The sequence below is a fragment of the Metarhizium acridum genome, assembly GCF_019434415.1.
Source record: "Metarhizium acridum strain ARSEF 324 chromosome Unknown scaffold_31, whole genome shotgun sequence".
In the NCBI taxonomy this organism is placed as follows: domain Eukaryota; kingdom Fungi; phylum Ascomycota; class Sordariomycetes; order Hypocreales; family Clavicipitaceae; genus Metarhizium; species Metarhizium acridum.
Genome location: NW_027094018.1, coordinates 889,171 through 913,497, shown reverse-complemented (window position 1 = coordinate 913,497; position 24,327 = coordinate 889,171). Strand labels below are relative to the sequence as shown.

Here is a 24,327-nt window from a genome sequence, read left to right as displayed (position 1 = left end):
GGTGTGTCGCAAAGGGATATAAGGGGGTATAACACATAAAATACTGTGGCGTGGCCACGCCCGTTTTTTGGTATTTTTTCGTGTGACATATGCTTTTGGCCTGACTGGGTGTTTAGACAATACTGTAGAGTGTAGTCCTAAAATTTGTTCAAAGCACTCTGACTATATCTAGCGGCTTCAACGAGCCGTACAGAATCAAGGCAGCGGAGTCAACGACGGACACTGCAATGGCTTTTCCCATTGCAGTCTGCATCGCAACCATGTCACGCGTGTGCCGCCATCGATTACAACCTAGTGAGACATACAACACTGCTCATCTCTGGTCCACCCTATATAGTCATGTCGAAAATACTAGCGATCTCACATGGGAGGTTTCTTGACCCTGCTGAAGGTTTACAGCGGCCCGCAAGTTGTCCTCCTGCGGTACGGTCTCGGAAATGCTCCAAACGATTGCGTAGTTTGACTATATCCTCGGTCTGTTGGTAGAATCTGGCTAACGAGTTGGGTCCTTTGCAAAACAGGGAATCCGTCATTGCCACTGTTGGTCCTCCTCACAATCGGGTACTGGGAGTGTCAGGTTCATGCGCCCTAGCACATGGCTCTTTTGCCGATCAAGCGCTTGTTGGACAGGACCTTCTAGACGCAGCAATAGACCCCAATTCGACCTAGCTCTTGGTGATCCGGGAGGAATTGCAGAGGTTTTGGGCGGCCAGAATGACAGGATCGGATAACTAATGGCAGGAACCATTTATTGTTGTTGGCTGAACGAATTGAGAATTCATAAACAAGACGGGAAAAGCACCACACCATCATACGCTACTAATGACGATTCACGAGAGGGAGTCGTGACGCTCCCCTGACGCCGTGTTCATCACGATATCTCGTCGCATATATCACCAAGACTGCTCAGTAAGCTCTCCACGCCGTACTAGATCAGCCTTTCGATCGTTAGGCAATGCAAGCCTCGAGCCGCCTACGCTCTCCCTCTGTTTTGCTCGAGTCCTGCTTTGTCAGCGTCTCTTTTGGTTGAGACGAACCCCCATCATCATGTCGGATGGGACGGGTGGTGCGATCCGGCCTACACAACTGGCTGTATTGTTTCTTGACTTTCCAGGCTAATGATTAATCTGAAGTGTTTGGGAAACCAAATGCTCCAAAGCCAATTCGTTTGTGGCTCAACTCAAAGGTATGTTGGGTTGCCTGAATTGTGTGGTATGCCTTGGACTACAGTGAAACCACTTCGCTCAACCGATGGAAAATGAGGTAGCGCACGACCATATTCGCCACTCCTTGTGAAAGACGTTTTGTCCCCATTAACGTGGTGCAATCCGGCTGTTCATCTGAGAAGACTTATGCTTTGAGTTGCAAAGTCAGGTTATTTAACGCTAGGAAGAAGCCCTGCAAACCAATCTGTAGCAGAATAGATTTGCCCATCAAGAAGTATACGCCAATATACTATAGTATATTATGCTATAGAGCGCGATCGCTAGGTATGTGATCTGGTTAGATACGCTGATATCCACAGTACATCAAGCCTAATGGTCCTGCTTCGGACTCTGCAGATCTCGACGTAACGTAGGATGTAGGATGCCATGTGTTTAGCCCAGTTCCAGAACCCAGACAGAGAGATCTATGCCATCTAAAGCTTTGGACAAATGGGCTTAGCTTCACGCAGTCCGGGAGAACGAGGAGCAGGCGACAGGGTCCTTACTTTTAGCAGTGAGACTGTTTCCCGCGCCTGCATGTAGACGAGATTCACTCGAAATCCAATCTCAATGCCAGCGAAATGAAGTTTATGTTGGACCCCTGTCGACCTGAGGGTGATGTTTCCGGACGAACGGGCATGACGGCGGAATTGAACCAATTGCATTGGGACGTGTCATGAGTATGTAAGTAAATACATCCCGCGGAATTGCGGCTTTGAGGAGTCAAGTCGTCACTATATTTTGGGACGGGGCTCAGTTGGCTCGCAACTCTAAGAGTGTCTCAGCATTGTGTGTATTCTTGCACCTGCATGCTGTCAACAGCAATTATGATAGAGGTGAAACTACAAAGTTGGAAGACAGAGCTGGCGTGTATGGGGAGAGTACGATTGATGACATAAGTATCGTTTGCAACTGTATCAAGGCCTCGTCACTGAACCAGGACGCAGTGTTTTGCGAAACATGGCTGAAAGGAAGACTCCCTGAGCAATGGAAACCATCACATCAAATAGGTCGCGGCAACTTTCTGTTATGCCTTATTGAAAAACAAAGAATTGATATTTCTCTAATGCTGCTGTCTATATGTGCTCTCTGTATGCCGAAACGCCCGAAAAAATATATAAGATAAACAAGCTCCTTCTACGGATGCCCACCACCTTAAGCAGACGCAACCGATACGGCCTGTCCCTCCTTGCTATTGAGAAACTCCTGACTAAAAGAATAGTCCGTGTAGCCGACCGGATCCTTCGCATTGTAGAACGTATCCCTGTTATACTCGGCAAGCTGGAGCCCGTTCTGCACCCTGTACGGCAAATCCGGCGTCGAGATGAAGCGCCTGCCAAACACGACGACAATCTTCCTGTCGGGGTGCTGCTCATCGACCAAGCGCCTCGCAGTCTCTGGCTTGAAGCCGCCGGCGACGAGAAGCGGGCCCCTCCACAGCTTGTACGCAAACTCCAGGCTCTCGGCGCTGCTGGCCTCAGCATCGACATTGCCCGAGATTCGAGGCTCCACCAGATGCAGATAGGCGAGGTTCAGGCGGTCCAGCCTCGCAATGACGTCTGAGAACTGCGGGACCGGGTCGGCCATCTTCATGCTGTTGAACGTGCTCCAGGGGCTGAGGCGAATGCCCGTCCTCTCGGGCCCAATGGCCTGGGCGACGGCGGCGGCGACCTCGACAGCAAAGCGGGATCGGTTCTCGATGCTGCCGCCGTACTCGTCGTCGCGCTGGTTGGAGACATCCTGCAGGAACTGGTCGATGAGGTACCCGTTTGCGCCGTGGAGCTCGACGCCGTCGAAGCCGGCGGCGATGGCGTTCTTGGCGGCCGCTACGTACGCCTCCTTCTTCTGCTGAATCTGCGCAATGCTCAGCTTCTGCGGCTTGGGGGAGTCCGCGGTGGCGGGGATGGTGTCTGGTCCGAGGATGGAGATGCCCTCTTTGGCGGCGACGTCGGGCGCGGCGACGCGGCCGAGGGACCAGAGCTGGATAAAGATGTAGCTCCCGTTTTTGTGGACGGCGTCGGTGACCTTTCGCCAGGCGTCGATTTGGTCCTGGTTTCAGATGCCGGGGACGTTGTTGTAGCCGCCGTCCTGGGCGGAGATGAAGGTGCCTTCGGTGACGAGCAGAGTTCCCGGGACGGACCCGCGCTGCTTGTAGTAGTCCGTCACAATGGGCAGCGGGACGTGTTCATCGGAGGCGCGGAAGCGGGTTAGGGGTGCGAGTGCGAGACGGTGCTTGAGCGTGATGTTTCCTATGGATAGCGGCTTGAATAGATTTGAAGAGGCCATTTTGGAGGACTTTGTTCGAGTTGGCAGTTGGTTGATGGCTGGTTGACTTGCGGGTTAGGCTTGTGAGTAATTCAACTTGTTATACTATTGTATTGCTTTCTGAATGAGAAGATAGGAGGGCTCGTCGAATCATTTAATACGTTCTTAACTCGATCAGGATTGCAACGTGATATGGCGCAAAATGGCGCATTGTACTGTTTTTTATTAATCAGTTATCACGCTGGGGTCCTAAGCGCCGGAATCTGGGAGGGGACCAAATCGCGCCATTTCCTTGCGACTAGACGCTAGTCTCTGACGCAAGGGAGAGCGTCGCATTCTGTTGATTGTGGTATGCCCGAGAGCCTAGGAACTTTCGTAAGCATCTTGCTAATTGTTAAGTTTCCTCCACTTTTAAGGTTTTCCGGTCCGTGGAAATTGAGGTTCCTGGAGCCTCGGCTAGACCGGACATGGGCGGTGCACACTACAGACCTCCACCAATCAGTTCGCATTCCGAAGAAGAGTTCCGAAGTGTGACCCCCATGATGAGCACGGTTGGGGCGCTTACCAACGTCCTTGGATAAGGGGTATGTGTGTGCCATGTGGCTCACCCAAAGCTCAACTCTTCTGGAAGACTCTGGATCGACATCATGACTCGTGTCTGAGATACCCGATCTTGCTCAAGCGAAATGTGAACTGGCTCTTGGAATATCTTGCGGTACCTAAGTTGTCAGTCAGCATCTAGACCAACGGTAGTCGAATCTGCCCGAGTTGACGAGCTTGATACGTGGCTTCCGTGGAAGAGTGCTGGACTTGGTGAGCCGCCTTATGAGGAATTTTGTCATAGAACTCTGCCCCTTGCCCAAGGGAGAACAGAATGAATACCTGCGGACGTGCTGATACCTGCTGCATGCTTCAAAGATGCTTCAGCATAAAGGCATACATGTCAATGAGCTCAACCCTCCTATTGTCGTCAAATGAATGAGCCAGCCCATGCAGCCATTTGCACACAATGTTCATCCCTAAACTTACCGCCTGACAACTTCATAGTCTTGTGCACTACTAACATCTATATCTGCATCGGAATGCACAATGTACTTGGGAGGCAAGCGGATGAATGCGCTGTGCAAGGCTGCGTGTACCGTCCATCGACCGCTCTACGCAATAACAATGCAGTGATCCCCTGGGAGTTTGTTGATGCAAACTTGCGGCGAGTCTGTAATCGGCGGCGAAAAGAACATGCTTATGCACTGGGTAAGGTGCCGGGCTTCATTCCCGTACGCTTCTTATCTCGTTTCCACAATGCAACGATGACATGTTGTCCCGAAGAGTATTCATGCGGACTGTAGGCCATGTCAGTTAAGATATCAACTAAGAGTAGAATGACCCATGTACTTAAAGTAACCAATTCTGCAGTCGCACCCAGAAGTCTTATAGGAACAAAGCGGCCTAGGCACTTGTGAACAATGAATGGATCCTTTGCCGTGAAAGGATCGTCCGCTGGATCAGGGAGCGGCTTGGACACTTGACGATGCCCGAAGGGTCACATACCCAAATAAGACCACTATGCTTGTCATCTTCGTGATTGTTGAATTGTGTCTTTGCAAACAGCTCCTGATATTTGCCGTGGGGAGTCATGTCTGTAGGAGATCTTGTTGACTTGGCGCAGTCAGACCAAATCGATCATATACGGCGAGCAATGAAGTGGGAGGCCGACTGACTGGCATGCATATTTAAATGCAATCTATGACTAAAAACAAGGATATCCGTCGCATCCCCACATTCGATACTTTCACACGTTCACAGGATCGTCGTGGGAATCGAACCCACTCCCCGTAGGGCTGCCAGAACGACCTTTAGGGCGATAGCCCAGGGGTTGACGCCCATGAAGAAATCAGGTTTTCACCTTTTAAGGAATAGGGAGACAGTGGGCTTTCGCCCATCTACCTACTGAGGTTTGCCGTTCTTAGTCGTCCAGATACACCTCGTGGTCGTCATCTTCTTGGTTCTGGTCCGCGTCTTTGTCTTCGTATTGCCTCTATCCTCCCTTGTCTGAACGCGGGAGGCAGAGCCATGGCCCGAAGTGGACTGTTCGGGGAGATCGACATCAGCAGTCCTTGGAGCAGAGGTCGCGGGACCAAGGACGGCGGGAGCCATGGAAGGAACGGGGTTTGGAGGGGCAGCGTTGTGGGAAGCAACGTTCGGGGGAGCAACGTTTGGCAGAGCAGCCTCCCGTCTGTTGGCGAAGCTTGTGGTATACTGGCATTTGCAATGAGCAGTGTCTCCAACAGGAGATAAAGGAGAAAAAAGAGTAGATCCGGAGACTCGCCGCAACCATGCTTGCTCGGTCGATTCTGACTCGGCGGCCGCGGAACTCCTAGTTCTCGAGGTCACTCTGAGCCGTACTAGCATCGGGCCGGTGGTTGAACCCCAGCATCCTCGAGCCTGTATGCTTATTCAAGCTGTTGTATTGGGCTGGAGCCGGCGGCCAGAGGAAGATGACGGAGCCGGGCTTGGTGAGCTTAGCTCGGACATTGTCTTCGAATTCGGCCCGAGTAGCATTGAAGTCAATATTACGGGCGACAAGCAGACGCCGATTCTTTCGAAAGGGCTTAACGTACTCTCCCCATTCCGTGTGATAAGGTGCCATTCTGCTTCATGGGTTAATCACGGTGAAGTTGCCATCGACGTGAGCGGCAACGCGCAAAAACGAGTGACGCTTACTTACGACAACTCTGGACTCAATTTAGTTTGAGATGGAGTGGCAGTGGTGGTCAAAACCCTCGCTGTGTACTGATCGCGGTGTGAATGGAATTTTGTTGTGAAGGAGTGTGTGGGAAAATAAGGATGGGACTAAACATTGGGGTCTTGTATTTAACCGTGCCCTGCCCTCGAACCATTTTACCTGATTTAATGATTAACCTGTGTGTGATTGGCTAGGGGCTGATGCCGCCAAGCTATGGCTTGCCTGCTGTTGGTCTCGTCGTCTCATCCTGTTTATTTCTGACACCATTAATTCCCCACCTTTCCACATCGCAAGCAATACCTGTAGATAGATGCAGAAGTTCACTTAGACAACCCATGGGATTAGGCGCGATCTTTAAACTGCTACAATGTATTCCCTTTCAATGTGCTTTAGCTATTGGGTGGCCCTAGAAGAGTGAGAGTGCTTCACTGTTTAAAAGAGGGGTGTTTCGCGTCAGAACAGGATAATTGTACATCGTCATATTCCATGATTCAGTGTGGCAATGCACGGAAGTGACGAAACAAGAACTTCCGTCTGCAAAATGACGGAGCTTTACCCATTTGTGCCACCAGCTCATCGAGAACTTTCTCGCCTTGTGAATGTGCGCTTGATGTGACTTGAGTTTATCATGAATTTGGGAATGCGAGCTCAATCTGAGATTACCACTCCCATAGACGCCAGCTGATGATCAATATTAAATCATAATAGCGGAGGTGCCGATTGCCAGGGCCAAGGCATGCGGGTACCTGGCCGTTGCCTGCTCCTCCATCCAAGCGAACCCTTATCACTATCCAAACTTGTTGATCAGTGGATGATTGAAAACTCCCTCTCTTATTCGATGAGCGAAAGCTTAACGGCTATTATTCCTTAATAGGGGAAAACCTGATTCCTTAGTAGGTGAAAACTTGATTTCTTAATAGGTGAGAACCTGATTCCTTCATGGTTGAAAACCCATGGGCTTCGCCCTAAACCGTCGTTGGTGCCTTGGCATCTGGCCGCCCTGATTATTTACACATATTGCTATTGAAAGACAGTAGTGTCGGGGAGTAGGTTCGATTCCTGCGCGATGACCCGGCGATGGCTCAGAGTCCGGTGTATTAGGTATGGCCCAGCCATTGCCTGACAAAGTGATCTCCAAGTTTCATTGGCCATGCAGTATAGTGAGCTCCAGGAAGTCAGTATGGGAAGAGTCCAGTTAGCCGTCGAGATGCTAGGTGCAGAGATTGAAGTGAAAGAATGCTGGTGCGTGTGAAGGATCAAAAAGTAAGATGTGACCGTCCTCGCAGTCGTGTAATTACTTGGTTCAAACGTTTACGTGCTGACTCATGTGTGCCTGCTGGCCTTCGCCTAGTACAACTACAAGCAACTCCCGCAAGCCGAGAATACAAGTGAAGACAGGAGAGCCGACTGAACTGCTGAGATCAGGCGGTATTGGAGAGAACGGATTGCTGAGGTTGCGGTCAAAGTCAGCATGCAAAATCTATGCTCGTACTACACCACTCCAGTCTTCTCGCCGAGATTATCCCTAAATCCTCCACATCCTGAGCAGATCAAGTCAAATAAAATGAATGTGAGGCCGTATTGCCAAAATGTTTCTCTTCTTAAAGGCTGGACACGCTTGAGGATCATCTAACGTTGTCAATTGAGGTGTGTAAGGCTGGCTATGGGGTATATGCAAGAGCTTCTGCAGTGGCGGCACAGTCTTCGTCCAGGATGGTTCACTTTCAACAATCTTTGGTGTTGCGGCCCATTGTAGCTGCTCCTCAAGAGACAGAATTGAGTGCGGCTCTTGGCGGCGTAGACCTTGTTCATTACGTTCGTTGAAGCTTTCTACGATCAGCGCGGGTATGCACGCCAGCACCGCGTAGCGCTCGGGATCGCCCTGTTCGCCAGGATCGGGAATGCTAGATACCGGCCAGCGCGCCCACCAGAACATCTCGAGCTCGTTGCGCATGTGAATGACATCGTCCACCATGATCCACTCATATAGGCGGTACAAGGCGTAAAGCGGCGAGTCCTCGAATATACCCTTCGGAGCCCGATATCTGCGATGCTCCATGCGGGCTTTGTAGTATTCCCGGCGACGAAGAATCTCCCTGGGATTTATTGGTGGCCACACGGGGAAAAGCCACAGCTCATCGTCTTCCTGAGTAGTGGAAATGGTCGTAGAGCCGGTTCGCGAGCTTCCAAGGCGATTGAACAACCGGGAAAATATGGAAAAAAAGCCCATTATGCAAAACAGCTAAGTTACATGGTAATATGTTGACTGAGAGGGAGTGGTGAGAAAAAATGAGACGATCGGTCCGAAGGGGGAACAGCTACTCCTTGCTGTGGGTGAACTGTGTGTCGGCGGGTCCCAAAACAGCCTTCAAGGTGCTTACTAAGGCAACCAGGGTCTAAGATCCGCTAGCAGCTTGACGACCAATTTGCCCTAGATTGATCCGACCCTTCAACCCCGTACGTTATATTAATACAACGATAGGTTCTGCGAGACCAGAATCCCAGCCGCCTCGTACTATAGCAGCATTGACTAGGTGCGTTTGTCGTCCCTCACCTCGATTCGATGCAACACCAAAGAAACTAATTACCATGTGCCAGAGGTGGCACACAGCTAAGCACAGTACAGATAGCCACCGCCTCTTCCCAAGCATCACATTCTTGTACAAGTTGTCAGCCAGATCGAAGTTAAGCCGCCCCTCCCCTCTTCCAGTGTGTATGTGGCCACATACTACAAGTTTGGGTCTTGCCCTCCAGACTTGAGTGAGCAGCCTTTCACATCCTTTACCGCCATCGTCCAGATAGCCCTTAGGCGGTCCATGCACCAACATGACATCGACATCGTTTGGTGACGTGCCCAATGGATAACATGTATCTTCGTCATTTCTATTTTGGTCGTATTGGAATGCCCAGCTTCCACAGCGGGGAGTCCACGGGCTGCCGAGCACACGGATTGACCGGCCTTTCCCCTCAATGACAAGGTCCACTGATGCACAGTCAAGATAGTGTACGTCCCCCCATGCTAAGTCGCTTCTGCGCTGGCCGGGCCAACGGTCCAGCTCTCGGTCGGGGTGGGTGGCAACGAAGGCTGGGTCGAGGAGCAGGTCGTGGTTTCCGGCAATGATGACCTTGTGTGAGTGTGGTTGTGCGGCAAGCCACGAGATCTGCGCCTGTATCTCTGCGAACGTGCCGAAGCGCGACAAGTCTCCAGCATGGAGGAGGATGTCGCCTGGAGGGAGAGATGAGGGAAACGAGTTGTGAGTGTCGGAGATGCATACCACGGTAACGGGATGGTCGACAGTAGGCGAAGACGCCCCGCCGCGATTTTCTGCATCAAGCCGCCGGATGGCATGATGCAGGCTAGTTGCGAGCCGTTCTGTCAGGCTTTGCTTCTCGGCAGAGCCAACAAATGGCCTGCTTATCGCGCGGGCCTGCGTAATGGAGGCTGCCATAGCATTGTTGCCAGAGACGTTTGAAACACGACCCTGCACGCGAGAGCTGCTTGTTTCCCAAATATGAGCTGCTGGCTCTCGGCTGGTTGACTGGGTGGGTCCAGCGGCGCTTAACTGGCGCTTAACTGGCGCTTCGCAACCAGAGGGCATACACGTAAAGAATTTGGAACCAACAGCCTTTGCAGACGACCAACGGACCCGAAAGTCGTCACAAGGCTCAATAATTCGACTATTCAATGGACCTATCAGTTGGACAGCTAGCAAGCAAGATACAGTCACAACATCGTCTACCGAAGCCGAATTATTAGCTTTTACACACACAGCTAAAGAGACTATCGCAATATCTAGGCTTTTCCAACAGCTAGACCTTCAGCTAGATCATCCAAAGCCCACGATACAATGTGATAATTTACAGACGATCCGGCTCATCAACAGCAATCTTCCAAGGCTCAAGACCGCCCTTCGTCATGTTGATATTCACAATAGCTGGATTTGACAAGCCTATCAACAAGGGACCTTTGACATCAAATTCGTCCAAAGCGCTGATAATCTAGCTGATGGATTGACGAAGATCCTGACAGGCCAACGATTTGACCGCTTCGTCAAGCAACTAGGGCTCGTTAACATCGTCAGCATCATCGAAAGGGCCCAAATCAACTAATCCAGCTTGCCCTGATAGCTATCAACAGCTTCAACAACAGCTTCAACAGCTAGCTATCAACCCAATCTGCGGGGGTGTGTCAACGCCAAAGGCCCCTTTCAATGGAAAAAGGCTGCTATTCATCGGGGACCCCGATAAGCCCCAAAACGCCTCAAATAGCTGCTTTCCGATTGTACGAAAAGCCTCAAAAGAAGGCTCGCGCCACCACCCCATTGAAGCCGGACCTTCAATAGCTGGATACCGTAGAACCCCTCAAATTGATGACTTTCTAGGTGACCTGTTAGACGGCCTTGATATCTATAAATAAGGACCTGTTTTCCGTACCTAGATAGCTTCAATCCCAAGGACAATTCCACTCTTCAATCTGCTTCCATAGCTGACTATCACGTTGACAGCTATGGAAGCAGATTGAAGAGTGGAATTGTCCTTTTTTGCTGACTGTTTTTAGGTTGGCTAGGTGCCTGCGATGAATTTGGGGTCTCTGATGATGATGGGCTTCCTTGGAAGGTGGAGGGCGAAAAACCGCCCTTGCCTTCCGTGGCTTTTTGACGCCGGTAATGCTGTTCATACAGGTCACTAATCCGAAAGCCGTCTGGGACCTTGTCCATCCAACCTTCCTCATTGAGGTTTGAGAGGTTTGAAATATGATTATTCCAGTAGCTTGAAAATGCAGCGCTAATCGTACGAAAATCGAGGCTTGGATCACAAGCTGGCAGAAGGTGCTAGCGGAAGCTCGTCAAATCGACCTGCCTGATGCGAAAGGGCTTCGACCAACCCTGGATTTCGTAGCTGCAACAGCCTCGATTAGCCCTGCATTTTCAAGCTACTGGAATAATCATATTTCAAACCTCTCAAACCTCAATGAGGAAGGTTGGATGGATTCTGAAACTCCTTCTCATCTCTTCTTTTCCAGTCAAAAACAGAATGCTTGGCTGATGGCTGATGCTCAGAAAAATTTGGCGCTGGTCAATTGTGCCGCGGCCCGGGTAGTTTTGAATCCGTGAACTGCTCCATGGCGCTTACCGTTGGTCCTCCCGACTACAAAAGTCGAACGAGCTCCTATTCTCTTACTGCTAAAGAAGAGCATAATATGTTTCATATCCAAGACGGGTAGTAAATTCTTTCTACGCCAAGAGGCTGAATTTTTTTTTCCTTTATCGCTGACGTAGTATTCTTCGTCACTTCATGTGTTCCGGACCAGCAAGGGATGATGATCCCGGACCGGTTCCACGACGGCAAAGACAACAGAGAGGCGGTGGAACTAAGAGGCAAGATATTCCTTTGCAGAGCATGAGCATTAGTGGACCAGTAACACCGCCAGGCCAAGTCCCTGCTCCAGAGCGGGACGAGCATGGATTGAGAAGGGAATATGCTCAACATGAAGTGACGGACCAGGTTCTTCTGGCAGCATTGGGAAGTGTGGCGGAATTTTTGCATTATCGTGAAAATATGGTGCTAGTTGCAGTTGGCGGCGCAGTGAACACAATTCTACTCCGGTCGCGCAAAACCACTCACGACGTGGATTCTTTTGTCGTCAGTTATCCGAGCCACATCTCACCAACCTCCGAGAGGCCGGACGAGTCGCGGTTGAAAGAAGTTCCGTTCCTATGAGCCAAGACTGGCTAAACAATACAACCGCCAGAATGCCTGGTGTAGTTGAGAACATCGACAGCCTCGTAGAAGACTCCATCACTCAGAACTGTGTTGTATTCCGCGCCCCAGGCCTGAAAGTTGTCGCCGCTCCTTGGAACTACTCATTCGTCAAAAAGGTCAGCCGCATCACACAAGGCACGGGCCGTCCCTACGATGCTTCCGATGCTGTGGCCTATCTCTATCAGTTCATCACGACGAGAAACTCGGACCGGCCGGTTGCCTTCCAAACAATTCAGCAATGGGGACACTGGCACAAAGCGCTCTGTCCTGTTGAGGTGCTACTGGATATTAACGACCTTTTCCGGCGGACTTATGCGAGAGATGGGATTACTTTCCGAGACAGCATGGAAGATAGGATGCCGCAAGCGAGCGTCCTCACACAATTGGCGGCACAAGAATGCAGGGTGTCTGGGATCTCCTTAGCGCGATCCAATCCGTGCCAGTTTCAATTCATATCAAGTACTTTCTTCGGTCTTGTCCAAGTCCGTCAAAGCAAGGGCGGTCATAGACAGGCCCGGTATCCAAAGGTGCTTGCTTCGGTGCCTCGTAAGTCTTGGTCATGCACAAATCGGACGGCGAGATTTAACAAGGTTATTGGGGTTGCAAAAATGCCACTGTAAAAGCCAAGTGAGAGCTCCTGGAACAAAGTCAAACGCTGAGTTCAACCATCTCCCTGAGCTTTAATAGAAATGTAATTCTTATCCCTATAGCATGCCCACAATTTGTGTGGCCTCTCGTTTCCCCAGGCAAAACACCAAGGAGATGGGACTCTACATGGAACCGGCCAATTTAACATGTAGATATTTCTTTCTCGGCGAAAGGCGGGATGTGGTGAGGGCCTCCTCGAAGTAAATGCTCCAGAGATACGAGATGACTGCGGCATGACACCTAAATAGTCGACTAAGGGACACAGTGACAGTGGCAGTCGTTTCCCAAGCTTGGTTGCCATGTAGGCTTCGTCATCATCCCCACGGGAGGTATGGCGTACCGGATACCTACCTAGGCAGATATCCCACCGCATTGCCACACGAGGTTGCGCAATAGCCAGTAACGGGAACAATTGTTGTCTCAACGATGAGAAAGCGTGAGTCATCGACATCAGCTATCGCCGCAAAGACAGAGAGAACGTGGCATGAGCCACGACAACCTGATTCACCGTTGCATTCCTGTCGGACTATTGACGCTGTACGTCCTTCAGCTGTGTGTAGGATGTTACAGTTGCAGGAATAAAAGTTCTCACCACCAGTCTGGCTGGACTCAGGAAGGTGATATCGAAGAAATAGGCCGGTTTCCTCTTCATACTCGTACGACTACACGAATAAGTCAATGACAACTGACACGGGGTCTGTATCGAGTATGGATATTTGTTTATTCATCTAGCCGCGCGAACCCGCACATTTCTCGCCAGAAACTAACAAGACATCGCGCACCACCTGGCTGTTCAATCCTATGGAACGTCAAAGTACTCACCCAGGCATAATGAGGGCTTTGCCGCATTCACAAGCTGCTGCGTGATTGAGATGCATGGGACAGCAGTCTCACATAAATTGCCTGTAAGGTCGCGAACAGGAAATTGTGCATGACTTTCGTGATGGTGGTCACAATAGAGAATTGCAGTCACTGCTGTCTTTTCTTAAGATGTAGCGCGAGCCCATACCGGTGTAGTGGCCACGTCTTCAATGTTGGAAACAGCGAAGTTCTCCATGCTGCCATTACGGGAGGAAGGGATCATACGACGGACTCATTACAACAAGCATCGTTATGCTGGATCTTGAGCCGCAGTACACATCTATTAGCCTATCGGCAGCTAATGGAAACGCAATCAATAAATTCGTATCTTCCAACCACCCTGGAAGGCCCGCGATAGGCAATGGAGAGTAAGGGATGGCAGTGGAAAGAATCGATCAAAGGCATATTAGTATAGTTGAGTTGAATGAGATATCTTGGTAGGTGTTGGTCAACCAGAGGGAAATTTGAGTGATGGAGAGACTTGTGAGTTGTAAGAGCTACCTCGACAGGCCAGTAGCATATGTGCCTGTCATGTTAGGTATTGGGTTTCGCCGTTGAGGCATGGAGCCAAAACACGGCCGAATACCCCTAATATTTTCCTTCGGAAGTGTGTCGTTTTAGCTCATAGCTAGTTATTAGGCTGTACATTCTAATTCTCATCTCAATTCTGTTATACTAACTCGTCAAAGTTTCAAATTAAATTCGAATGTATATTTCCCCTTGGTGTCGCACAACTTGTGTTTTTTTTTATCACTTTAAGCCTCTTGCTTTATTGGTGATTTCCTATGTTTACCTGTTGCGCTTTAGAACTACAAGTAAGATACCTCATCTTAGCGTACAAAAGCCACTTCCTATAGGAAACTATTATAGAATGCTCACTCATGCATCTGTATATACTATGCGGGATGCGGCCATGGCGTCCACACCCGCGGGTGGTGGAGCATATGCGCAATATCCGTCGATACACATGCGGCCAACTCTCGATTCGTAAATCCATGCAGCACTGACCTTGCAGCCAATCTGCAACTCCGCACCTGAAGCTCAAGCCCCGAGGCCGAAGACTACTCAGCGAGTTCTTGACTTCCATTGATCCTACCCCGCCTCCACTTCCCATGTCGCCAATCAATGGGAAAGAGGTCTAATAGGCATGATGTGTTGAAAGAATGGCGGCATGTCCGTACCAGTCTTCAAAAATTCCTGCGGAAAGGGGTTTGGTGTGCATAAAGCTCATCGGGACGGGACTGTCAAGGATGGTGAAGCGGGATCGGCTTCACCGATCTCACTGAGATCTTGAAAAATTGAATATTGACATGAATAAGACGTGGGGTAGGGTATAAAAACACGGTGTTCATCATGAAGACGACAAGAGCAATCCCCAACAGTCACATTCATACTCTCCACTGCCAAAGCTATTTCCGTCAGACATTCAAGTCACTCTCTTCTAACTTCTACAAACATGGCGTCTCTACTTGCGAATGTTGGCAAATGGGTTGCCAAATTCGCAGCGAAAGAGGCCTGGAGTGCCATCGCCGGGAAGCAAGCCGTACCAACCGCTCAACTCCTCGACACCATCATTGCCGGGCAAAATGAAATAGCCCGTCAGATTGAGAATTTATCCATCAAGCTTGAGATTCTGGAAGCCATGAGACGCATTCTTTACTGGTCAAAGCGCATGGATGAGATCATGGATGATTTCAAGACGTCTGTTACTCTATCCCGCGTTGACAATGGACACTGCTAATATTGTCTAGTTTAAACGGCGGAGTCATCGATGAGGCTGACCCAGCCTACGCTGAGCTTCTTTCGGCTCTTCGAAACGAGAACCTCGGCGTCCGCTACAGTACCTTTTCCATCTACAATGCTATCATTGGGCTGCCTGGGCAGGGCGCCGGCGCAATCTACGTCTGGCACGGACAGGCGTTCCCTAAGCTCAAGGACGACAGAAACCTCTACTACTTTATGGCTGATTACGTGAAGGAAATGGACGACAACTTGGGACCGATTGCCTATCTTCTGCGCCAAGGTCTCGTGCTGAGCCTATTTACATCCTACTGTAAGCCGCAATGCCCTTCGTCCCTCTTCACCACCCGCGTCTTGTTACGCCCGACTAATCTTCTTGGGATTTACTTTTGAACAGCCGAGACGGATGCGGAACGTCTTCGCAAAGAATGCGAGGATCGTGTAAACACCATTGCCGACACGCTATACAATACTCTCTACCCGCCCGGCCTTCGCTTCCTGAAACCCAGCCTCGACAATGTCGGTAATCAGAACGGCAACCAGTGGCAAAGGTGGCAGCAAAAGGACAAGAGTGACTACTATCTCGTCATGAATAGCTTTTACATTCCTTGCCTCGGTAGCGGCAAGAAGCCCATACAGAACAACAAGACGGAGGCTTGGAACTTTGCCCTCCAGCAGGACTCACAGCCCCTGGGGGCGATGCGATTCTTGTCTGCTTGGGAAAATAAAGGCAACAAGCGGCTCCGGTACAGCAAGATGTATCAGCAGGGATGGAACATTGACTTTTCTACCAGCACGAACAAAGACACGAGTGCGATTTTGTTTAAACTAATACCGCTTGAGGAGAGCGAGGCGGGCAAACAGCCCGTGTTTCGGTTTGTGCCGTATCTTGAGAGTTCAAAGGGAATTGTCAGTAACAATTCCAAGACATTCAACTCGGTGTTTATACCTGTCAGTCCCCAAACCTAGGTAGGCCATGATGGTTGAAAATGTTCCGTCGGCACGGCGAGAGAGAAGTGCATGCGGGACATTACGTTGGTAAAATTATTTAGCTACCTATCCTTTCCAACGGGTTCGCCTTGTATAACCGAGTATGCAACCGTGCTTGTCTTGTGAGAGCTACTTTACTTGGAACTGACGAGGGGGATCAGGAATTCGGGCGGAAGGTTACAGAGGTAAAGATGTAAGGCGACTAGCTCAATACCCTGGAATTTGCTAGAGTTGAGGCCATGAAAATATAGCCCTCCATTAAAGGATGCGATTTGTGCCATGAGATGTGATGTCGATGCCTCGCTCACCGAGCTGCGTGGCTCTGAGCTTCCAGTTGCCACGAAGTTATCGTCCACGACCTTGTCCCACTAACAGTTTCAAGTGATTACTTTTTGCTGTTTTCTCACACGGTTCCCGGCACACTTTATTTCGCCATGACTAGCGCCAATATGCTATAGTATGTGACGGAATATATTTGCCCGTCGACAAGTATACGCCAATATACTATAGCATACTATAGTGTAGACCGCTATAGCCAGGTAACTGACCTAGTCAATACTTTTTGCCCCTCACTGTACGTTCTCTAGACCGCTTTGAGCGTCATCTAGGCTGGAGAAGCGTCCCCATTGACTCAGCTACGCCTTTTGGAACTCTGCCGCATCTGAGAGACCTGTTAGGGGGGAAAGTAGACTTGGTCACACTCGGTCACATTACTGAGCGAAATGAGGGGCAATAATACGTAACCCATTTAGGAGGAAACTGGTGATGAGACTGGGACCGCTGGGTCCCGTTCCCTTTTTTGTCTTGATATGATATGAGTGCTAGACTCACGGCAATATTATACGAACGAGCCCTTATTACCTAGCAAGTACTGCGATTAGTTATCCTAGAAATACGATTACTGAGGTTGTGATGCTCTACTAATATTGCACAATCAAGCCCTCATTGTCAGATGAATGCCGCAAAGTGCACTTATACCGCGGGAAGAGTGTACCGAAGCCTAAACCGATACGAACAGACCATCGCGCAAGTTGTAGAATTGTAGTAGCAGTCGGGCTTTCGAATGGCCTACTCGAGCTTCTCACCATGGGCTGAGACTCAGAGCATTCAAAGAATACGGCTTGTGGCCGCTCGACTTTTGCCCGCTAAAGATCTAGCACCTTAACCTTGACCGTCTAGGCTTTGTTCTAATAAGCCTACAGTTTCGGCATGACGATGAGTACTCCCAAAGGCCGGTGTGAAGGTAATAACCAGCGTCTGGGGCTACGCTCAATTGGCTCGAGCTGACTTTTGATTTCCTTGCTATAAACTATCATCCCTAGGTGTAGTATAAAATACTACGCCACCCCTTGCACGTTAGAGCTGTGGGTGCAAGGGGTACGATCATCCGAAGGCTGGGAGTCCTTGGGCCAAGCAACTATTAAGCCATTACATTTAGCTAGCTATCTAGTTATGCAGAGCCGTGGTCTGACCTATATGGATTCCGTGTAAGGACCTGTCGTCTTCTATGCCGCTCATCCCTCATCTTCATCTTCATACCCTCTGGTGGAGACTCGTAAAACAGGTGACCACGATCAAAGGGCGCATCCAGCATCAAGCCCTGGAGCGTTTTTACGCGAGAGACAGCTACGTAGCTTAAACCAGTCTGAAAGTCCCGACAGGAGAGATCTGTCACGATGACATCTTCAGTGATGCTCTGCGACTTGTGAACCGTAATGGCGTAGCATACGATCAGGGGAAACTGCGTGCGAGTGCAGAGAGTGCTTCCGATGAGGAAGTCCCTGTCTACTGGGAGAATCGGGACAATCTTTCTGCCATCAGCGGTGGTCAGGAACACAGGTCCACTGTACTTGTCAAACTCCATCATGATAACACAGGGAGGGTCTTGGACTGGGTCAGCCCCCGGTGCCCAGCCGATATCGTAAACGGTACCGCGAGCGCCGTTGCAGAGACCAACTGGCTGCCAAAGGTTAGATGTCAGCATCAGACGGGCGCCAATGCATATAGGGATCTGCTTCGCAAGGTTGCCCGCCTTGTCATCAGGCGCCGCAGCCGCGCCAAGGCCGACATTCTTAGCCTTGACCTGAATGACTGGCCGGCCGAGGCGGTCGAGGTGGTAGTGGTTATATTCGTTCACCCTATCTTTCGTGGCGTATACTCGCAAGGCGTTGGCGAACCTGGCGACCTCCAGATCATCTAGCTTCGCCTGTACTCGACCGGAAAGGAGTTTCCAGGACTCGACTGACAGTTGGAGGAGCCGCAATTCCTCGAGAGCTGTGCGAAACGCCTTCTGATCGTCGCCCCGTTGCCGTTGGACAACCTTCAAGAAGACTGATTTATCGAAGCGTCTATATGCGTTCCTGCCTTTGATCTCCACTCCCTGCACCTCTTTATCGTAATAGAGCGGCTTCTGTAGCACGGGTGGAAGCTGGAAGAAGTCGCCAACCAGAAGGATGTTAAGACTACCAAAGAACTCCTCATTCCTACTCGGGAACGCCTCGCGCAGGCGGTCATCGATCCAAGAAAGCTGTCGCAGTCCCAGCATGCTCTTCTCATCGATGATCAGGTAGTTGATGTCCTTCAGCTTCTTCTGGAGCTGGGCCATGTCAGTGGGCGAGAGGGGCTTGAAGTCCTTGTTGATTGGAAGGTGTAACAGGGAGTGCAAAGTAGTGCCCGATATCTGATTTCCCGCGACGCCAGTGGGCGCGGCACGCCAAACAGGTGTCCCTCTCCCGGCAGCAGCGGCTTGGAGGTGCGCGGAGAGCAAATTAATGAGGTATGACTTCCCGGTACCACCTCCACCATCCACATGGAGCAGCAACTGAGAGGGTTCCTGATTCAGGAAGTGGTCCATCACGGTATCGTATACTAAGCGCTGATCCCGGTTTAGGGAATCTCGAGCTTCCAAGGGCTGATGATCCACATCAAGGTCAAGGCGGTTTGCCGCCTTGCGTTGCTTCCAGTAGTCGCCCTTGAGAATACCGTCATCAGTATACCGTCCAACGTGAGGGGTCCAATCATAATTGATGTCGATGTCTCGGCGGCCGAGCATGTCGATATCCTCTTCCTCCAGCGGGCGGTCGGGAAGCATGCGGGCGAGTTCATGCCAGTCTTCATCCACAATGGGCTCTTCATGGACCTCAAGCTCAAATTCGTCGTCCTCAGCCCTCAATTCATTTGTATCTGGCTCCCCATAATGATCGTCCGCATGGGTGTCACGGTGCTGCTCTCTGCAAAACCTGTACGCAGCCGCGAAGGAATCGAACCGCTGCCCGCCCACGGTGAGCAACTCCTCTGGAGAGCGATGCGGATGAGCCATCATCAATTTAACACGGCAGAAGTCACCAAACTGGGGAGATGCCTCCACGGACCTGTATCGAGGAAAGTAAGACAGGACTCTCTTCTTCGCGTTGGCAGCGAGTCTCCTCCACGTCTTGAGATTATACGATTGCAGGTACTCGAGGTAAGTTGCATCCTCGTGCTGGTCATTTCTCTCGAGATACCTCCTGTAGCTGCCGACGGTCTCGTTGACATCTTCATCCACGCGATACGAACGTGCATGTTGCTCCAAAGGACGGCAGTCGACAGAGACCACCATCCGCGTGCCTTCCTGCAGAGGAATGTTAAGGAGAAGATGGGAAATCTCCTGCGCCGAGTAATCTCTCTCGGCAATCAGCTTATTCATCAGGCGAGAGGAGAAGGATAATAGCGGCTGAAGGTGTGCCGTGTGCGGCAAAACCTGGTCTGCAAGCTTACAGTAAGGCTCAGTCTTCTTCTCAGATTTGCTGCAATACTTGGCAGCGTACGTAATAACCGCCTGTAGGCTGGTGCAAGGAGATATGTCGATATTGGCTAGCCAGCCTAGTATAATGGCGGGATTGAAGTGATTCATGAGGTTGTCATTCCGCGCCGCCTCGAAGACATAGTACGACTTGCCTTCCTTCCTGATCACTGCGGCCAGCTCCCGCAAGGCACGAGGAAAGTCAAAACGACACTCCCGCTCTGGATTGGCCGCATTGGCCGCCTCGATATCTGCAGCAGCGCCTTCCATATCCCTCGCCAGATCAACGGTTCTCTTCCTTACGCGTAAGCAGTATGTGGTATTGCATCTGTGGCGCTGGCAGCGGTTGACGATTTGTGAGAGACGCAGGAATGTCAGTTCTGTACTCAGTGGATCTACGCTCAGGGGGTTACCCTCACCCTGGGGCATAGTCCTAGTCGGCTCAGGATTAATGGCAGTGATGTGGAATCCCCACGTGCGTGCAAAAACATCACGAGCGGCTTCATCCACCATGTCGACTCTTGGGCAATTCTCCATCCAGTACAGGCCATGGTTGTGCGGACTGCCACGCCCTTGCCATTCATACCGATCCCAGTAATCCGTAATGTTGAACTTCTTGCTTAACACGATATCTCGAAAGAAACAGTATCGGCGGTAGAAATGGAAAGCAGCAATGTGAGGATTCTGACGCAAAAGTTGGCGCGAGAGACCCATCCTCTCGGACTCGGACGCAGCCAGCCATTCATCATATCGGGGCATGTGCTGGTAGAGACTCCGCCAGTGTAAATCTGCCGGGCTGAATGTGATGAATGCACCAGGACATCCAAGGTTGTAGGCATAGGCCTCGAGGTCCTGCCTCTTCCTGTTCCAGAAGGGGCGCGTGCCGCGAATAGGTACCGCATGTCTTGTGATTGAGTTGATTAGCACCTGCGCCTCAGGGTCCTCGCTGTGCTCCAGTGCCTGAACAAGCTGCTCCCGTGTGAGCGGTTCATGACTACCATCGTGTTGCTTCACGAAGAATTTGGACCGTGCACGGGCCTGTGACCGCATCAGAGTATTGAAGGCGACGAAGCGGAAGGTCGGGTGGCGTGCAAAACGCCCGTCATGCCAGCGCATCGCGTGCTCGATGTAGTCCTTGTAGTCGATTGACCGTAGCCGAGGCTCAACAAAGTCGGCTCTCCCGTCAGGAAAGAGGCAGGGAAAAGCTAAGGAGAGTAGGGCATGAGAGCGATTGAACTCATTAATGGGTGTGCGCCGTATATTCGGAAGCTGCAGCTCGTGCTGCACCTGCTCCTGGAAGCTTGTGGAAAGCCTTGGTTCAGCTTCTGGTTCTCCGGCAAGAATAGACCGCAGAGCATCGAGCTCCGTGTCCTTGGCCAAAAGGTCCGGCACCGCAGCCTCGTCCTCCAGGTCCGGTTCTGCCTCCTCATCTTCCTCGGGTCCAACTTCGGCAGCCTCCACCTGGCTCTGGGGGATGTCGTCCAGGACATTGCCATCTTGAGGCAATTGACTCAGCCGCTCTTCGTCGATGACGATGCATCGATAGCCAGGATGATGGCGCCGGAGGTAGTTAAGCCATATGGCAACTGGCTGGCGGCGTACACGGAACTGGCGGGTGAATTGCCGGCTAAGGTTTGCATGGGACGACGTATTGGAAGGACGGAGTAATACAGTGTTCAACTCCCGCGGCAAAAGCGGGAGTTGGTTGTACACCAAGCCAACCTCGCGGAGAAAGTGAACAACATGTCCCCGATATTTGTACTGCTGGCCCCGCACAAGCATAATATTCACGTGGACGTGAACACGGCCTATTAAAGACTCTTCAGTAGGTGTAAGCTGAGGCAATTGAGTCGGTACGGAGCCAAAATCCAACTGGTTGTCCACAGAGAAGAAGTACGGCTCTTCAGGGCCGCGTTTATCATCCTTTCGACAGCAACGCGCACAAATGCCATCAGAATCGATCTTCATCTGGAACCAACGCTCTTGACATCGACCACAAAATTGCATTTGGTCATTGTCCAGCTTTGTCCAGAACTCACGGAGGATTGCTTTATCACGACAGGTCAAGGCGCAAGCGTCCAGGTCCCCATTCCACACCGGATCTTGTGCGTGAAATACGGCCGATTCTTCAGGTGGAATCATCACTGGACTCCGGTACCGTCGTGGCGGCCCCGACGATCGAGTTTGCCTTTGAGATTTTTTTGGCCGCCCTCCTGTACCAGGGGCAGGACCACGGCGAGCACGGCGACGAGGCCCTGACTTTCTGGAAGGCTGCCGCGAGCAATAGCGAAGAGGGCTTTCGTCCAAGGCATTGCTATTATCGTTCCCGTCTTCGTCCCCTAGATCGGAATCAGACTCTACCCCTAGGTGTTCGAGGTACTTCCGTGGTCGAGCAGGTGAAAGCAGCAAGTTGAAATAGTCCTCGACGTCAACATCAGATTCAGAGAACTGTCCCCTGTCATCCGCTTCCTTGGTCATTCCATCCCCATCTGGGAGCTCATTTGCCTGTAGTCGATCTTGACTCCCAGCTACGTTCCGTGGTTAGCTTGAACAAACTGCCGGGACCACAGCACAAGGATACCTTCTCCAGGACCATCAGAACCTTCAAAGACGCCGAGTTGAGAGATTGTGGGAGTTAGTGACACAGCCTCCCCTGCACGGCGTCGTGAACGATGGTCGCGCCGAATAGTGGCCTGCTTGGCCCTGGCGCCGGCCTTGGAGGCATCATCTTGCGAGTCCTTCCCGCCCTTGTGGAACCTAACAGCCAGGTAAGAGTAGTCCACACCAGTCGTGCTGCTTCGGACAGTAGATGGATCAGAATGTGAGGCGACAGGATCGGTCGAGGGCGGCACAGGCGGTGAGGGAGCTAGAGCCCGGAAGAGCCGCGAGCTCGCTTGGGTTGGTGGGATCGGCGTCCCCAGCACTATCTGCGGCTGGCTGCCTGGCTCTCCGAACAAACTCCTAGCTGTATGTTGTTGCCGTAGCTTCTCTGGCGATGTAGGTTGGGTTCCAGATCTCTGGTTAGGAGGCGATAGGCCAGCGTCTCTGTCGGTTCTTTTCGGGGCAGATCTCTCAGCTGAGGTAGGACGGACAGCCAGCTTTCTCAATGCAAGGACGGCACCTTTGGACCTGGCACGCTTGATCAGGTTAGGGAGGCATATATAGTATATCAATGGTGTCAGTTACCTCGGAATTGCGGTGGTCCCGGCATTCCAGACAGGTTGTAGTTGGATTGGCAGATTTCCTCCTGCTAACGAAATTACTTGGTGATTTTGTTCGGTCGCAAGACGGGCAATGGACTGCCAATTCAGATCTAGGACTAATATTACCCCTAGAATCATAATCCATACCCAACCATGCGGTACATCTGTTTCAATAATGGAAGAAAGGCTGCTGGCCAAGCAAACGAACAGATCGCTGGGCAAATTTAGCGATTGTAAACGATTGTAAACGATTGTAAACGATTGTAAACAGAGAAGTAAACAAAGAAGCACCGACAGACGGTGGCTGTCCTTTACCCACTTTTCTAGAGCCACCAACCAATCCAGCCTTCTTTCGCGATTTCCCATACAAAATTTGGACCAATAGAAACTTATTTGTCAAGCCTGCACCAAACCCTCATTATTCGGAAAACTTATGGATTAATGTAGAGTCAGCCTTCGGCTGAATTACAATATAACATACGATATCAAGGTTTGGCTCTAATGCTTGTTTCTCTTGCTTGTAATCTAAGATATTGAATTCCATAAAATTTTAAAAAGGAGGCGAGGCGGCACCGCTTTACGTGCGCTTTGTTCAAGACCTGCCGAAAGACCTGATTACTCTTCCATCTGTGGCTCTCCAAACACCAAGCCCAGTCGCCGTAAGGGCTGACTATAACAAAGCACAAGACTCTTGGTACATGTTCAGATGGAATCGAGCCATTCAAGTTGAGCCAGATTTGGATCCCGGTCTTGAAAAGCCAGAGCCGGATCATGAGGCGAGCCTCAAGTTATCGGTATCCAGCTAGCTTTGCAAAAGAAAAGCACCATCCAGACCTATGAGCGGGAAGCCGGAATATTGCATCCCAAAGCGGCCAAACAACGCCCGAGAGAAAAACCAACGCTTCTTCCGTGCGGGCGACGACCTATAGGGACACCAAAAGAAGAAGAGGCGGCTCGATCCTGGAACGACACGATTGTTAGACCCCGCGCGATGATGGCCTGACAGACTGCTTTTGCCCTTTACAAGAGATCTGAAGGGCAAGAAAGGAAAACGACGCCTGTATTGTAAACGACGATTATATAATGGGCCACCGTGCCCTAATACTTGGCGTGCCGGCGCTTTGGCCT

General features: G+C 50.9%; 8 protein-coding genes across 8 annotated transcripts; 3 read left to right on the top strand and 5 right to left on the bottom strand.

Moving 5' to 3' along the window:
* Positions 1-2,360: 2,360 nt before the first annotated feature.
* J3458_005095 (uncharacterized protein) lies at positions 2,361-3,491 on the bottom strand (the record flags this gene model as incomplete). The annotated part of the gene is made up of 2 exons (XM_066118602.1): positions 2,361-3,230; positions 3,276-3,491. The coding sequence occupies 2 exons, from the start codon at positions 3,489-3,491 to the stop codon at positions 2,361-2,363; spliced, it is 1,086 nt and encodes a 361-aa protein (XP_065976122.1).
* Positions 3,492-4,710: 1,219 nt separating this feature from the next.
* Positions 4,711-5,105, bottom strand: J3458_005094 (uncharacterized protein; the record flags this gene model as incomplete). The annotated part of the gene is made up of 2 exons (XM_066118601.1): positions 4,711-4,944; positions 5,019-5,105. 2 exons carry the CDS (start codon positions 5,103-5,105, stop codon positions 4,711-4,713), a joined length of 321 nt encoding a protein of 106 aa, XP_065976121.1.
* Positions 5,106-5,454: 349 nt separating this feature from the next.
* J3458_005093 (uncharacterized protein) lies at positions 5,455-6,117 on the bottom strand (the record flags this gene model as incomplete). Its single annotated transcript, XM_066118600.1, has 1 exon — positions 5,455-6,117. The coding sequence occupies one exon, from the start codon at positions 6,115-6,117 to the stop codon at positions 5,845-5,847; it is 273 nt and encodes a 90-aa protein (XP_065976120.1). The 3' UTR covers positions 5,455-5,844.
* Positions 6,118-7,768: 1,651 nt separating this feature from the next.
* J3458_005092 (uncharacterized protein) lies at positions 7,769-8,443 on the bottom strand (the record flags this gene model as incomplete). Its single annotated transcript, XM_007811811.2, has 1 exon — positions 7,769-8,443. One exon carries the CDS (start codon positions 8,441-8,443, stop codon positions 7,769-7,771), a length of 675 nt encoding a protein of 224 aa, XP_007810002.2.
* A 232-nt stretch (positions 8,444-8,675) lies between these two features.
* On the bottom strand, positions 8,676-9,812 carry J3458_005091 (uncharacterized protein; the record flags this gene model as incomplete). The annotated part of the gene is made up of 1 exon (XM_066118599.1): positions 8,676-9,812. One exon carries the CDS (start codon positions 9,810-9,812, stop codon positions 8,676-8,678), a length of 1,137 nt encoding a protein of 378 aa, XP_065976119.1.
* A 1,696-nt stretch (positions 9,813-11,508) lies between these two features.
* On the top strand, positions 11,509-11,934 carry J3458_005090 (uncharacterized protein; the record flags this gene model as incomplete). The annotated part of the gene is made up of 1 exon (XM_066118598.1): positions 11,509-11,934. One exon carries the CDS (start codon positions 11,509-11,511, stop codon positions 11,932-11,934), a length of 426 nt encoding a protein of 141 aa, XP_065976118.1.
* Positions 11,935-11,966: 32 nt separating this feature from the next.
* On the top strand, positions 11,967-12,596 carry J3458_005089 (uncharacterized protein; the record flags this gene model as incomplete). The annotated part of the gene is made up of 1 exon (XM_066118597.1): positions 11,967-12,596. One exon carries the CDS (start codon positions 11,967-11,969, stop codon positions 12,594-12,596), a length of 630 nt encoding a protein of 209 aa, XP_065976117.1.
* Positions 12,597-14,614: 2,018 nt separating this feature from the next.
* Positions 14,615-16,471, top strand: J3458_005088 (uncharacterized protein). The gene is made up of 3 exons (XM_007811813.2): positions 14,615-15,186; positions 15,237-15,538; positions 15,623-16,471. Exons 1-3 carry the CDS (start codon positions 14,942-14,944, stop codon positions 16,192-16,194), a joined length of 1,119 nt encoding a protein of 372 aa, XP_007810004.2. The 5' UTR covers positions 14,615-14,941; the 3' UTR covers positions 16,195-16,471.
* The last annotated feature ends 7,856 nt before the right edge of the window (positions 16,472-24,327 follow it).

Bases quoted from the DNA above. Each gene is read 5' to 3' on its own strand.
- J3458_005088 (XM_007811813.2), top strand. From the start codon at position 14,942: ATGGCGTCTCTACTTGCGAATGTTGGCAAATGGGTTGCCAAATTCGCA. The intron at 15,187-15,236 runs GTCTGTTACTCT...AATATTGTCTAG, and splicing joins ATCATGGATGATTTCAAGAC to TTTAAACGGCGGAGTCATCG. The intron at 15,539-15,622 runs GTAAGCCGCAAT...ACTTTTGAACAG, and splicing joins GAGCCTATTTACATCCTACT to CCGAGACGGATGCGGAACGT.